Source organism: Hemitrygon akajei, unplaced genomic scaffold, assembly GCF_048418815.1.
Source record: "Hemitrygon akajei unplaced genomic scaffold, sHemAka1.3 Scf000092, whole genome shotgun sequence".
In the NCBI taxonomy this organism is placed as follows: domain Eukaryota; kingdom Metazoa; phylum Chordata; class Chondrichthyes; order Myliobatiformes; family Dasyatidae; genus Hemitrygon; species Hemitrygon akajei.
Window position 1 is genome coordinate 2,393,661 of NW_027331978.1, and position 15,692 is coordinate 2,409,352.

Genomic DNA, 15,692 nt, shown 5'->3' on the forward strand with positions numbered 1-15,692 from the left:
AATATTCAATACTACACAAGGCTGACGTGTCTTCCAACAGCTGGGGGTAAAAATAAACATGATGTAATTTAACTAAAATCCCAATTGTGATGAGGTATGGATAGTCTGACTAGAAATTGCAAAATCTCAAAGACGAGGAAATGACGATTGGAGAAGTCAGTGAATGTTGTTGTGAAACACTCTCAGGCTGACACTTCGGTGTCATGGTCGTTATTGTTGATCATGTCCATTCCTTGGCTGTATGGCCTTTGCCTTTGACTTTATGATTAAAGATCAATGTTACGCTGTGATTGGGCTGTTCTGCTGGACTCTGGAAATTGTATCGTTTATAGAGCTTCCAACATAAATATATTTTAAAAACCTGTTGGTTGTACGTTCCTCTAATATCCTGAAGAACTTTATTCTAACATAGCATTCAGACTTACGAAGATACCGAACGCATAGAAACCTTTGATCAATTTAATTTACGCTTTGTCGAGCACCTCAGCTCTGTCCACTAAAAGCGGAATTTCCTGGTCACCAACCATTTTAATTCTAGTCTAGTTCACCCTCCGATATGTTGGTTCATGGCCTCATCTTCTGCCATTATGAGCCTGCTGTCAAGCTGGACAAGCAAGGCCTCGTATTCCGACAAGGTAACCTATGATAAACACTGAAATTTCTATTCTCTATTATGTCCGTTTCGCCCTTCCCTCTTCTCCATCTTTGTACCTTTGCCTATTACCTCTTCTCCTCACCTGCCTATCACCTCCTCCTGGCGCTCTCCTCCTTTCCTTTCTTCCACTATTCACACCAGTTTATCAGATCCCTTCTTCTCCATACCCTAGCCCTTTCCACTTATCAACTCCAGGCCTCTTAGAGCACAGAACATGCAACATAGAAATGTACAGCATATTACCGGCCCTTCGGCCAACAATGATGTTCCGACCATGTAAACTAGAAACTGTCGAGTATTTCTCCAGCTTTTTTCCTACGCTCGTGTACCTCTCTAAGAGGCTCTTAAGAGACACTGTTGTATCTGTCTCCACCACTGTCGTTAGCGGTGTATTTCACACACCCCCCACTCTCTGTGTGAAATGACTTCCCATCGGTGCCTATCTTCAAGCATCTTAAAGCTATGTCCCCTCGTGTTGGCCAATTCATCACAGGGAAAAAAGCCTTTGGCTATCCACACGATCAATGTCCTTCATCGTCTTATACACACCTATCAGGTCACCTCTCATCCGCCGTCGCTCCAAGGATAAAGGCCAAGTTCACTCTACCCTTTCTCTATCGCACGCTCTCTAATCCAGGCAACATTCTTTTACATCTCTTCTGTACTCTCTTTGCAGCATCTACATCCTTCCTCCAGTGAGGTGACCAAAACTGAACACAGTACTCCAAGTGGAGTCTGACCAAGATTTAGCTGTAATATCACCTTACGGCTGTTGAACTCTATCCCACTGTTGATGAATGCCACAACGATGCATTCTTAACAACACTGTCAACCTGCGCTGCAGCTTTGAGTGTCCGATGGACTCACACCCCAAGATCACCCAGATCCTCCACACTGCCAAGTGTCTTACCATTACTATTATATTCTGTCTTCAGATTTGACCTACCAATATGAACCACTTCACGCTTATCTGGGTTGAGGTCGACCTGCCACTTCTCAGTCCAAATCTGCATTCTATCGATGTCCTGTTTTAACCTCGGACAACCCTCCTGACTATCCACAGCCTTTGTGTCACCAACAAACTTACTAACCCACCTTTCCACTTCTTCATCCCAAGCATTGATAAAAATCACAAAGGGGACGGGTTCCAGAGCAGATCGCTGTGTAACACCACAGGTCATCGACCTCCATGCAGAATACGAACCAGCTATAACCACCCTTGCAAGCCAATTATGGATCCACAAAGCAAGGTCTCACTGGATCTCATGCTTCCTTATTTTTTGAAGGGGGCTTTTATGGGGTTCCTTTTTAGATGCCTTACTGAAATCCATATACACTACATCCACTGCTCTACCTTCATCAATGTATCTGGTTACTTCCTCAAAGAATTCAATCAGGCTCGTAAGGCACGATCTGCCCTCGACAAGGTTATGCTGGTTAAGCCTCTCCAAATGCTCACAATTCCTGCCTGTCAGGATCTTCTCCAACAACCTGACCACCACCGAAGTCAGATTCGCTGCTCTATAATTTCCTGAGTTATCTCTGCTCTCTTTCTTAAACAAGGAAAGTCTCCAATCCTCCAGTACGTCTCCCATCTCTATTGATGACGCAATCATCATGGTAATAGGGTCAGCAATCTCCTCGCTTCCCACAATAGCCTGGGTTATATTTCATCAGGTCCGGGTGACATAATTAACTTAATACTTATCAAAAGCTCTAGCCCATCAACTTTCTTAATGACTATATGCTAAAGTGTTTCTGTCCGCTGTTAAGTCATCCCCACAATTGGCAAGGTTTTTTTCCCCCGGAGAATACGGAAGCAAAGTATTCACTAAGTACTTCCGCTACCTCCTCCGCCCCCATGCATAGGTGTCCACTCGTATCGCCCTCCCACCCCCGCCCCACCCATGTAATTCATCTACGAGCTTCTAGCTTTTCGCCCTCCTCGTCCTACCCCGATCTTCTTTTTCTGGCATTTTCTACTTTCCTTTTCAGTTCTGATGAAGGGTTTCGGCCGGAGCCATCAACTGTTTATTCATTGCTATTGACGTTGCCTGACCTGCTGAGAATCGGAAGTGAGTCTCCACTCCCAATACAAACGGGTTAATGCCGCGTCTTAAACTTCCCATCCCATTACCCAGCCAGTAATATCCCCAGTCTAATTTCGACATCGCCTTTCGCCACCCAACGATTACTACACTATTATTACAACACCATTCTGTTCTCCCTCCACACTGCGATTAACGTATCCGGTCCCCTAACATCTACTCCCTCCATGCACCTATTAATCCGCCAATGAGTATCATTACACTCAACTTCTCTTAGAAAACCCTTTAATTTCGCTGTCTAATGTCACACTTCCTTCTCTCCGTACACACATTAATACCACGCATAATGTCACTTCCTCGCACCAGGCACGCATTAATACTGAACCGAACTAATGGGTTTACAAACTCTGCTTCATCCACTTATCCTTGTATTGTATAACTAGTGTAATCTCACATGGCTACTCCACACAGCCCTTAATAATGTACCCAGTAACATTCCTCTCCCCCCCACCATCCTCCTTCAACTCCCCTACTAACATTCCATTGTCTAATCACACTCTGGACTTCAGCCACACGCTCAGTAATAGCACAGCCTGTATAACCGCTCTTTGCTCTGAATCGGGGAACAAGGAAATGGCAGATGGCTCCAGATAATTCAAACATTCCCCACCGTGAAGGGCACCACCAGTGTGCCAGTCGTCCGAGACTACAGTAGACACAAGTGACTGCAGTTGCTATTACTGAGCAGTAGGTGTTTGGAAGGCTGAAAGATATGAAGTTCGTTAGACGAGATCACAGTGCTCTGAAAGGGGTAGCTGAGAGACTGTGGAGGCATTAGCGCTGAACTTTCAATAATCACTGGATTTTGAAAAGAGTCTGGATGAGCAGGAAATATCAATGTCAGTCCACTCCAATCCCTTATAAGGTGGGTAGGCAAAATACAGGTCAGGTAGCCTGATCTCAGTGACTGGAAACATGTAGTTCTCCATTATTACAGATGAGGTTCCGGGTACAGGGAAACATGTGATAACATAGGCCGATTCTTATCATGGCCTTCTGAAGGGAAAATAGGGCCTGATAAACCTGTTAGAAGGTTTTGAGAAAAATAGCAGACAGAAAAGACAGAGGAAGTTCAATGCCTATTATCCAGTTTGATTTTCCTAAGGCCTCTGACAAGATGGAGCATCGGAGACTGCTGAACCAGATACTACACTTTGGTTATGTAAGATGGATGTCTTGCTGGATAGATGAATGGCAGGAAGCAAGGTAGGAATTAAATGGAGCTTTCATAGTTGCTGCCGGTGATGACTGGTGTTCCACAGGGGTCGTTGTTGGGACAGCCTGAATTTACTTTATATATCAGTGATTCAGTTGACGGAAATTATAGCTTTGTGGTCCGTTTTGCAGGCAATACACAGTCAGGTGGAGTGATTGCGATTGTTGAGGAAGTAGAGTGCTTGCTCTGACTTGGAGATTGGGCAAATAAGTGACAGATGGAATATAACTTCGGGAACTGTTTGGTCCTGCAATTTGGTGGAAGGAATACAATCGTAGTCTATTTTCTAAATAAGAAACAAATCCAGACATTGGAGGTGTAAAGGATTTCGGAATCGTTGTACACGGTTTCCTAAATTTAACGTGCAGGTTGTGTCCGTGGGAATGAAGGCAAATGCACTGTCGGCATTCCTTTCCGGAGTACCAGAATACAAACTCAAAGGGATTACATAACTTGGAGCATTGGGGCTCATCTCTAGGAAACGGTGTGCTATCATTGGAGAAGTTGTCGTGGAAGTTCACGAGAATGATCCCTGGTATGGAAGTGTTAACGTATGAGATGAGTCTGGTGGCTCTCGGCCTATACTCGCCAAGTCAGAAGAATCTCTTTGAAACCTATCGAACATTGAACAAGCTCGACAGAGTGGACGTTCTCTGCAATGCAACCCGGAATAAAATGTCATCCCTTTCAGACAGCATGAGGGGGAAACTCTTCAGCAAAATGATGATGAATCGCGGACTTCATTGCCAGATACATCTGTCGAGACCATGTTAGTGAGGATATCTAAATCGTATTTTCATATCTTATGGACTAGTAGGGTGTCAAAAGTTACAGGTAGAAAGTGGGAGACTTTTTATTACTTAGAGATATAGTGCACAACCCACCCATTTCTCACTAGCCGGATCGCGGTCTCTAAGTATGGAATGTTTCAATACTGCTTCTTTGTTGATGACCTTATGGTCTTTTTGACCAAGTAATTCCTAGAGCAAGCCCAGCCCTCATCTCCCTGTTTCTTTTGCTTTCCCAATGTTCCTCTTCTGCCAAACAAACAACATTCCGCCACTGTCTTCCCTCATTCCATTGTCCCGATCTACCCTCCCCACTTCCTTTATCCACATTCCTGTCCATTCACATCCCATTGTTTTCAGCCTTTGGTCGCACCCAGCTGCATCGCTATAAGTCTCTGATGCTACCTACACCCAAAATCCCCCGCCTTCCTCAACGCTTCTCACCTGCCAGAGCGTTCTCCACCTTTTCATACCGATCCTTTAACTTTCAGTCTAATGAAGGGCTTCCACCCAAAATCCCCCGTCTTCCTCAACACGTCTCACCTGCCAGAGCGTTCTCCACCTTTTCATACCGATCCTTTAACTTTCAGTCTAATGAAGGGCTTCCACCCAAAATCTCCGCTGCCCATTTCCCTCCATGGTTGCCGCCTGATCCGCTGACTGCCATCAGTAGCTGGATTATTGCCCCCAGCGCTGGTGATCTAAAATGTTTAGAGGGCTATCGAACGCATTTTATTAACAGGAACCTACTCGTTTACGTCTGTTTCCATGCATTTTTCTTTCACTGGGATTAAGATTTATCCAGTGAGCGTAATACATTTGAAAGGAAAGCACAAACGGAACAAGGCACTTTTTCAAATGAATTACGGCAACAAGACAGGTGCGCTTTAAGACAGGGTCGGCCCGAAATGATGGACACACTGAGAGAGGGAACTGAGGTCCGATGATTCCAGGGATTCGTTATACCCAGAATTAACCCCTGCCCGAGCAAATACAATGGCATGCTGGCATTTGTTTACCGCTGTAACAGACACTTCAGTCAGTACAGTACATAGACAGCAGCAAATCATAGGTCAGGCTGTTGTTTATCGATTATAGTTCGGCATTATCCCGTCGGCACTAATCAATCAGCCCCTGTAGCACCACGTGTAACTGGATCCTTGACGTCATTGTTGAGAGCCCACCGTCAGTGCAGTTCAGCAATGACATCTCCTCGCTGACATTCAAAGCAAGGGCTCCTCAAATGCGCATGCTCAGCCCACTGCTCCTTTCTGTCAACACTCGTGATTGCACAACTCGCGATTGCATGGCTGTGCAAAACTGAAACACAATAAGTGCAACAGAAGTTAGTACCTCTCATGGTAAAACATCAGATGGCGAGGGAGAGGTGTACAGGAGTGAGATAGATCAGCAGAGTGGACGTTCCCACAACAATAGCCTCCTTTTCAAGGTCAGCAGGGCCGAGACATTTATTCTGGACTTCAGGAATCGGGAAAGCGAGAGAATACACCAGTCCTCATAGACTGCCATGGCGAAAGAGTGAGGAACTTTATGAGAATACACCTGTCCTCATCTATCCTCATGGATAGATCCATGGCAGAGGATCTATCTGGGTCCACCAATTTGATGATGTGATCACGAGGAAGGCACGCAAGACTTCATTAGCAGCCGGAGAAGATTTGGACAGTCACCAAAATTCTCTTGCAAATTTTCAAAGGTCTATGGCAGGATGCGTTCACACTGCCCTCGTCATATCTTGAAATGGTGTCTGTAAACGACAGGATCGCAAGTATTTAGAGAGTGTTTACCCTGTTTCACGACGGGTATAATATTCTCCACCATTAATGTATCTTTAAGAGACTGCCTGAAGTAGAGAGCATCCATCAGTAAGGAGTTTCGCCACACAAAACACGATCTCTTCACGTTACTGCCATTGGAAAGGATTCAGAGATCGTCATTCATGGTTCTAAGAACAGTTTATTCCCATCCACCGTCAGACTTCTGAATGGCCCGGGAACGCATGCCCATGAGCTTGATATTCAACTTTTCAACTATGCATTTGTTTTCGGAACTTATGCTAACCTTGTGTTTTGCTGTACACTGTTGCTGCAAAAAAAAAGTGGCGGCATACATATGTCAACATTAATAAACCTGATTGTAACATTCACTGAATGTTACAGTGATAATGGGGACTTGAATATGCGGGTAGTTGGGAAAATCAGGTCGGGATAGGACTGCAAGCCCGGGAATGTGTCCGATGTTCAGGAGATAGCTTGGTAGAGCAGCTTGTTGTAGAGCTCACTGCGAGAGAGGACATTGCGGATTTGGTGTTCAGAGGCGGCGCGGCACGGCAGCAGCGGCTTTTCAGACCTGGTGTTACTTAAATTTAATTTTCTAATTTAAGTATGAATGCACAAATTTGGATCAGGGAACATGGATAACAGAGCGACTATCTACCATCGCTAGACACTACTACAATCGTCCAAAAAACAAACCTTCACAAAGATCTGCTGGCTGAATTACGTGACCTCGGCTTGCTGAGGGGAACGTGCCTACAATCCTCGGACTCGCCTGATGCTGGTAGACGGAGATGGAGACGTCGTAAGCGATGTGTGAGGAAGCGGAAGCGAGGCAAGCGGGCAGGGTCCGTGTCAGGCAAAAAGCGAACCCGAACCGGCCGGCTCTCCCGTCCATTCTGCTCTCCAGTGTCCGCTCCCTGGACTACATCCGACTACAACTAAATACTCGGCGGGAGTACAGAGTCTGCTGTGCGTACGTCTTTATAGAAACATGGTTCACTGAGGGAATTTCCGACGCTGCCATTCAATTAGACGGGCTCGCCTTGTTTCGAGCAGACAGGGATGCGGCTCGCTCCGGTAAGACTCGCGGTGGAGGTGTGTGTATTTACATCTACACGGAATGGTGTAAGAACTCTGTGCTGGTTTCCAGACACTGCTCATCGCTAGTGCAGTTTGTGGCTGTTAGATGCGGACCATTTTATTCGCCACGGGAATTCAACTCTGCTCTTATACTCGGTGCGTACATGCCCCCCATCCCCCCCCCCCCCACCCACCCAGCGCTAATGCTAAGGAAGCGCTCTGTGAACTGTACGGTGCTATTGGCGAACTGCAGAACGCACACCCTGATGGACTGTATATTGTCACCGGTGATTTTAACCACACGAATCTTAAGTCAGTGCTCCTCAAATTCCATCAGTATGTGAACTTTGCAACGGGGGTGGGGGGGTGGGGGGAGAACGCGTTGCAACTGGTTTATACAAACATCCCCGACGCGTACCGAGCAGAGCCTCGACCCCACCTCGGTTACTCAGACCACATTTCTGTTATGCTAATCCCAGCATCGTCAGGCGCTCCAGACCAGTTCAGAAGTACGTGAAAACCTGGCCAGCAGGAGCCATCTCTGCTGTTTAAGACCGCTTTGAGCACACTAACTGGCACATGTTCAGGGAGGCTGCAACTGATGGCGACTCTACCAGCTTAGAGGAGTACACAGCATCAGTGACCAGCTACATCAGCAATTGCATTGATGATATCACTTTGTCCAATACCGTCACTATACGCGGTAAATAGAAGCCATGGATGACCATGGAGGTCCGTGCGCTGCTGAGGACCCGTGACTCCGCCTTCGGAGAAGACGACAAGGCAGCCCTACCAACAGCGAGGGCCAAACTGTCGCGGGTCATCAGAGGGACAAAGCGTGCACACGCCAGCGAATCCACAGCTACTTCCAGTACAACGGCGACAGGATGTTAGGTTGAAAGGAAAGGCTAAACGTTTGAGAGAGCCATGGTTTTCAACGGATATTGGCAACTTGGTTCGGAAAAAGAGAGATATCTACAATAAATGTAGGCAGCATGGAGTAAATGAGGTGCTCGAGGAATATAAAGAATGTAAAAAAGAATCTTAAGAAAGAAATTAGAAAAGCTAAAAGAAGATACGAGGTTGCTTTGGCAAGTAAGGTGAAAATAAATCCGAAGGGTTTCTACAGATATATTAATAGCAAAAGGATAGTGAGGGATAATATTGCTTCCTTAGAGAATCAAAGTGGACAGCTATGTGTAGAGCCGAAAGAGATGGGGGAGATTTTGAACAATTTATTTTCTTCTGTATTCACTAAGGAGAAGGATATTGAAATGTGTCAGGTAAGGGAAACAAGTAGGGAAGTTATGGAAACTATGATGATTAAGGAAGAGAAAGTTCTGGCGCTTTTAAAGAATATGAAAGTGGATAAGTTTCCATGTCCTGACAGGATATTCCCTAGGACCTTGAGGGAAGTTAGTGTAGAAATAGCAGAGGCTCCGACAGAAATATTTCAAATGTCATTAAAAACGGGGATGGTGCCGGAGGATGTGCGTATTGCTCATGTGGTTCCATTGTTTAAAAGGGTTTCTAAGTGTAAACCTAGCAATTATCGGCCTATAAGTTTGACGTCAGTGGTGGGTAAATTAATGGAACGTAGTGTTAGAGATGGCATATATAATTACCTGGATAGACAGGGTCTGATTAGGAACAGTCAATATGGATTTGTGCGTGGAAGGTCATGTTTAACAAATCTTATTCATTTTTAAAGAGGTTACTAGGAAGGTTGTTGAGGGTAAAGCAGTGGATGTTGTCTATATAGACTTCAGTGAGGCCTTTGACACGGTTCTACACGTAAGGTTAGTAAGGAAGGTTCAATCGTTAGGTATTAATATTGAAGTACTAAAATGGATTCAACAGTGGCTGGATGGGAGATGCCAGAGAGTAGTGGTGGATAACTGTTTGTCAGGTTAGAGGCCGGTGTCTGGTGGAGTGCCTCAGGGATCTGTACTGGGTCCAATGTTGTTTGTCATATACATTAATAATCTGGATGATGGGGTGGTAAATTGGATTAGAAAGTATGCAGATGATACTAAGATAGGTGGCGTTGTGGATAATGAACTAGGTTTTCCAAGCTTGCAGAGGAATTTCGGCCTGTTAGAAGAGTGGGCTGAACGATGGCAGCCGGAGTTTAATGCTGATAAGTGTGAGTTGCTACATTTTGGTAGGAATAATCAAAATAGGACATACATGGTAAATGGTAGGGCATTAAAGAATGCAGTAGAACAGAGTGATCCAAGAATAATGGTACATAGTTCCCTGAAGGTGGAATCTCATGTGGATAGGGTGGTGAAGAAAGCTTTTGGTATGCTGGCCTTTACAACTCAGAGCACTGAGTATAGGATGTAATGTTAAAATTGTACAAGGCATTGGTGAGGGAAAATTTGGAGTATTATGTACAGTTCTTGTAGTCAAATTATAGGAAAGATGTCAACAACATAGAACGAGTACAGAGGCGATTTACTAGAATGTAACTTGGGTTTCAGCAGATAAATTACAGAGAAAGGTTGAACAAGTTAGTTCTTTATTCTTTGGAGCGTAGAAGATTGAGAGGGGACTTGATAGGGGTGTTTAAAATTACGAGGGAGATAGATAGAGTTGACGTGGATAGGCTTTTTTCCATTGATAGTAGGGGAGATTCAAACAAGAAGACATGAGTTGAGAGTTAAAGGGCAAAAGCTTAAGGGTAACACGAGGGGGAATTTCTTTACTCAGAGAGTGGTAGCTGTGTGGAACGAGCTTCCAGTAGAAGTGGTAGAGGCAGGTTCGGTATTGTCATTTAAAGTAAAATTGGATAGGTATATGGACAGAAAAGGAATGGAGGGTTATGGGCTGAGTGCGGGCCAGTGGGCCTAGGTGAGAGTAACCGTTCGGCACGGACTAGAAGGGCCAAGATGGCCTGTTTCCGTGCTGTAATTGTTAGATGTTTATATCGTTATATTTCTACACACACACACGCACTTAAAATCCACAGCACGAGTAGGAAATCTTATACTTATGCATTGCAAGATATGTAACAGGTACACACATACATACTTACACACATACGTACACGCACATACACACAAATATATATACATAAACAGAAATATATATATACACACACACACATACAGTTGAATGCAAAAGTTTGGGCACTCCTGGTCAAAATTTCTGATACTATGAATAGTTAAGTGATTAAAAGATGAACTGATCTCAAAAGTCATGAAGTGAAAGAGGAAACATTATTTTCAAAATTTTAAGCAAGATTAGTGTATCATTTCTGTTTTGTACAATTTTAGAGTGAAATAAAGGAAAGAAGAACCATGCAAAAGTTTGTGCCCCCCAAGAAATTTGACCTCTCAGATAACATTTACCAAGTTCTCAGACCTTAATTATTTTGTTGGGGCTATGGCTTGTTCAGAGATATCGTTAGGAAAGGCCAGGTGATGTAAATTTCAAAGCTTTATAAATAGCCTGACTTCTCAATACTTGTCCCAACAACCAGCAGCCATGGGCTCCTCGACGCAACTGCCTAGCAGTCTGAAAATTAAATTAAATTGTTCCCTCAAAGCAGTGGAAGGCTATAAGAAGAAAGCAGTGCATTTTCAGGTAGCCGTTTAATCAGTTCGCAATGTAATTAAAAAATGGCAGTTAACAGGAACGGTGGTTGTCAAGTTAGGGTCTGAAAGACCATGAAAACTTTCCCAGAGAACAGCTCGTAGGATTTCTGGAAAGGCAAATCAAAACCCCCATTTGATTGCAATAGACCTTCAGGAAGATTTAGCAGACTCTGGAGTGGTGGTGCACTGTTCTACTCTGCAGCAACACCTGCAAAAATATCACCTTCATGGAAGAGTCATGAGAAGCAAATCTTTCTTGCATCCTCACCACAAAATTCAGCGTCGTAGATTTGCAAAGGAACATCTAACCAACCCTGACGCATTTTGGAAACAAGTCCTGTGGACTGATGAAGATGAAATAGAGCTTTTTGGCCGCAATGAGCAAAGGTATGTTTGGAGAAAAAAAGGTGCAGAATTTCATGAAAAGAACACTCCCCCAACTGTTAAGCACTGGGGTTGGTCGAACATGCTTTGGGCTTATGTTGCAACCACTATCACGGGGAAAATTGCACTGGTAGAGGGAAGAAATAATTTAATTAAATACCAGCAAAATCTGGAAGCAAACATCATACCGTCTGTATAAAAGCTGATGATGAAAGAGGATGGCTTCTACAACAGGATGATGATCCTAAACACACCTCAAGAGCCACTATGGACTACCTCAAGAGGCACAGGCTGAAGGTTCTGCCATGGCCCTCACAGTCCCCCCGACCTAAACAACATCGGGAATCTGCGGATAGACCTCAAAAGAGCAGCGCATGCAAGACGGCCCAAGAATCTCACAGAACTTGATGTCTTTTGCAAGGAAGAATGAGCGAAAATCCCCAAACAAGAATTGAAAGACTCTTAGCTGGCTACAGAAAGTGTTTGCAAGATGCGATACTTGCCAAAGGGGGTGTTACTAAGTTCTGACCATGCAGGATGCCCAAACGTTTGCTTCGGGCCCTTTTACTTTTTTTGTTATTTTGAAACTGTCAAAGATGGAAGTTAAAAAAGCCATCTTTCTTAAAATATTTAAAAAAAGTGTCATCTTTAACTTATGTCTTTTGTAAATCAGGTCATCTTTTACTCGCTTAACTATTCACAGTAACAGAAATTTTGACCAAGGGTGCCCAAACCTTTGCACGCCACTGTATATCACCACAATATTAGTCTACATTCATTATCTTCCGGACATTGACAGCAGTTATAAAGAAATACAATAACATCATTAATAATAAAAAAAATACACACAAGGATGGAAAAACAAACAACCAAAGTAGGAAAGCTGTGCATCTGGAGACAATTTGAAGAACTCGTCGGACGGTGAGCCTCTCAGCCGCATCGACACAGAGGACAGGTGAGGAGCCGGTGCTTGGTTTCGAGTTCTGCAGTAACGTCTGGGTTCTGGGGAGTAAGGTGCCTGGAGAAGGCATCTATTGGTATAAAACCAACCGCGGCTCTCCTCCAAATCCGCTGCCCTCCCTGGTCCTGAAACAAATCCAGATACGTCTGTACCCAGATTAGGCTGTGCTCTGGTCAACTTCTGCTTCCCATGTCTGGCCGAGTTGAATCTGAAACCTGGCTATCGATATAAAAATCAGCACCCTTTCGCTTTCAAAATGGAGAGATAGCTATGGAACGGAGTGATACAGTTGCTGCCTGGGATCATCAGCTCATGCCTAAGGTTAGGGCCGGGCATGACAGGAAGCGAACCGCTGGTGGTGCACTGGACAAAAAAAACGAAAAAGATACCACAAGCATTCAAAGTTGCCCACGAACATCACAGCCAGTGATTCATTCATGTGTTTCTCAGGAGAGCAGTCCACTTACAACTCATACCACCAAGGCAGTTCAGAGAAGAACGACACGCTTGATATGGCCATTAGAAGTAAACACGGTTATAATGTGTGTACACTATCGAGTAAGGGAACTTGAGACTGACATGGAAGGAGACAGGGACAAACATCATCAACAGTTTATAGTACAATATCCTTCCATGAAAGTACAAACCCCCTTTCTAGAAAAGTTGGTATATTTTCCAAAATGCAATAAAAACAATGATCTGTAACATGTTAAATTCACGTGAACCTTTATTTAACTGACAAAAGTACAAAGAAAAGATTTTCAGTAGTTTTACTGAACAACTTAATTATATTTTGTAAATATACACAAATTTAGAATTTGATGGCTGCAACACACTCAACAAAAGTTGGGACAGAGTTAAAATAAGATTGAGAAGTGCACAGAATATTCAAGTAACACCGGTTTGGAAGACTCCACATTAATCAGGCTAATTGGGAGCAGGTGAGGTATCATGACTGGGTATAAAAGTAGCATCCATCAAAGGCTCAGACTTTGCAAGCAAGGATGGGACGTGGCTCACCCCTTTGTGCCAAAATTCGTGAGAGAATTGTTAGTCAGTTCAAAAAGAACATTTCCCAACGCAAGATTGCAGAGAATTTAGGTCTTTCAACATCTACAGTACATAATATTGTGAAAAGATTCAGAGAATTCAGAGACATCTCAGTGCGTAAAGGGCAAGGTCGGAAACCACTGTTGAATGTGCGTGATCTTCGAGCCCTCAGGCGGCACTGCCTGAGAAGCCGTCATGTTACTGTGACAATTATAGCCACCTGGGCTCGGGAGTACTTCGGAAAACCATTGGCACTTAACACAGTCCATCGCTGCATCCAGAAGTGCAACTTGAAACTGTATTACGCAAGGAGGAAGCCATACATCAACTCTATGCAGAAACGCCAGTGAGTTCTTTGGGCCCGAGCTCATCTCAGATGGACCAAAAGACTGTGGAACCGTGTGCTGTGGTCAGATGAGTCCACATTTCAGCTAGTTTTCGGAAAAAACGAGCGTCGAGTTCTCCGTGCCAAAGATGAAAACGACCATCCTGATTGTTATCAGCCAAAGGTGCAAACGCCAGCATCTGTGGTGGTATGGGCGTGCATCAGTGCCCAAGGCATGGGTGTGTCGCATGTATGTGAAGGTAACATTGACTCTGAGGAATATATTAGGATTTTAGAGAGACATATGTTGCCATCAGGGCGACGTCTCTTCCCGGGACGTCCATGCTTATTTCAGCAGGACAATACCAGACTACATTCTGCACGGTCTACAACAGCGTGGCTTTGTAGACACAAAGTGCGTGTGCTTGACTGGCCTGCTGCCAGTCCAGATCTATCTCCTATTGAAAATGTATGGCGCATCATGAAGAGGAGAAACTGACAACGGAGACCACGGACCGTTGAGCGGCTGGTCTTATATCAAGCAAGAATGGACAAGATTTCCAATCGCAAATCTACTACAATTAGTATCCTTAGTTCCAAAACCATTAAAAAGTGTTATTAAAACCTTTCGGAAAACTTGAAACATTTGAAGAAACACACAATTACTTTAACGACAAAATAGAGGAACTCCTTATTTGAAACTCAACGCTGAATGATGACAGCAGAAAAACAAAATGGAAGTAGAGATTAAGAAACAAAATTATAATCTTAAGAGCAGAAGTAGTGCGACTAATAGATATAAAAAGGATAACCAGAGCAAGATGATTAAGAGAAAAGCTACCGAAATATCAGCAATACTGAGGAAATACAAGATGCGAGCAACCTAACAATCGTACTGTAAAGTTTACAGATTGACTAAAATCAAAGTTCAGTGCTTACAAAGCCAGACTAGTTAGATACATGAAATATACAAAGCCACAAAAACAGAATTATCAGGCCAGGAAAAAAAATAAAAAGTTTCACATAGAACACTGAAATTAAGTTTGACGCACCAGATTAACAATAGCCTCAGCAGAGATAAGTACTGGAAGTAATAATATTCATAATTATTGCTATAAACATAGTTTGCCTTCATCCGTGCATACCAATACATATCGACAGGTTTCTCAAAAATCGTGGAAAAAGTACGTGAATTTTCGACAGAAGGTAAAACATACCTGTTACCTAAAGGGGAAATCTCAAAAGATCCATCTACATATAGTCCTATTATTTATTTACAAACTGTATATAAAATTATAGCATCATGCATTTCGCAACAAGAGAGCGCCCTCTTCTTTGTGGTGGCGTCTTGAGGAGGCAACATTAAGAAGAGGGACGCCGCACGTCTTAATAAGCTGGTAAGGAAGGCGGGCTCTGTCGTGGGCAAAGTACTGGAGAGTATAACATCGGCAGCAGAGCGAAGGGCGCTGAGTAGGCTACGGTCAATTATGGAAAACCCTGAACATCCTCTACATAGCACCATCCAGAGACAGAGAAGCAGTTTCAGCGACAGGTTGCTATCGATGCAATGCTCCTCAGACAGGATGAAGAGATCAATGCTCCCCAATGCCATTCGGCTTTACAATTCAACCGCTAGGAGTAAGATATGTTAAAGTGCCGGGGTTAGGACTCAATGTATTTAAGTAAACTACTTAAGAACTTTTTAAAAGCTATTATTAATGCTT

At 43.8% G+C, this 15,692-nt stretch overlaps 1 protein-coding gene across 1 annotated transcript in view; it reads left to right on the forward strand.

Annotated features, from left to right (window-relative positions):
• Nucleotides 1–8,372: 8,372 nt before the first annotated feature.
• Nucleotides 8,373–15,692, forward strand: part of LOC140722887 (NACHT, LRR and PYD domains-containing protein 3-like) — a 255,368-nt gene continuing 248,048 nt past the window's right edge. The window contains exon 1 of the mRNA XM_073037519.1: nucleotides 8,373–8,517. Within this exon, the coding sequence (XP_072893620.1) occupies nucleotides 8,373–8,517 (145 nt within the window). The remainder of the gene's footprint in view (nucleotides 8,518–15,692) is intronic.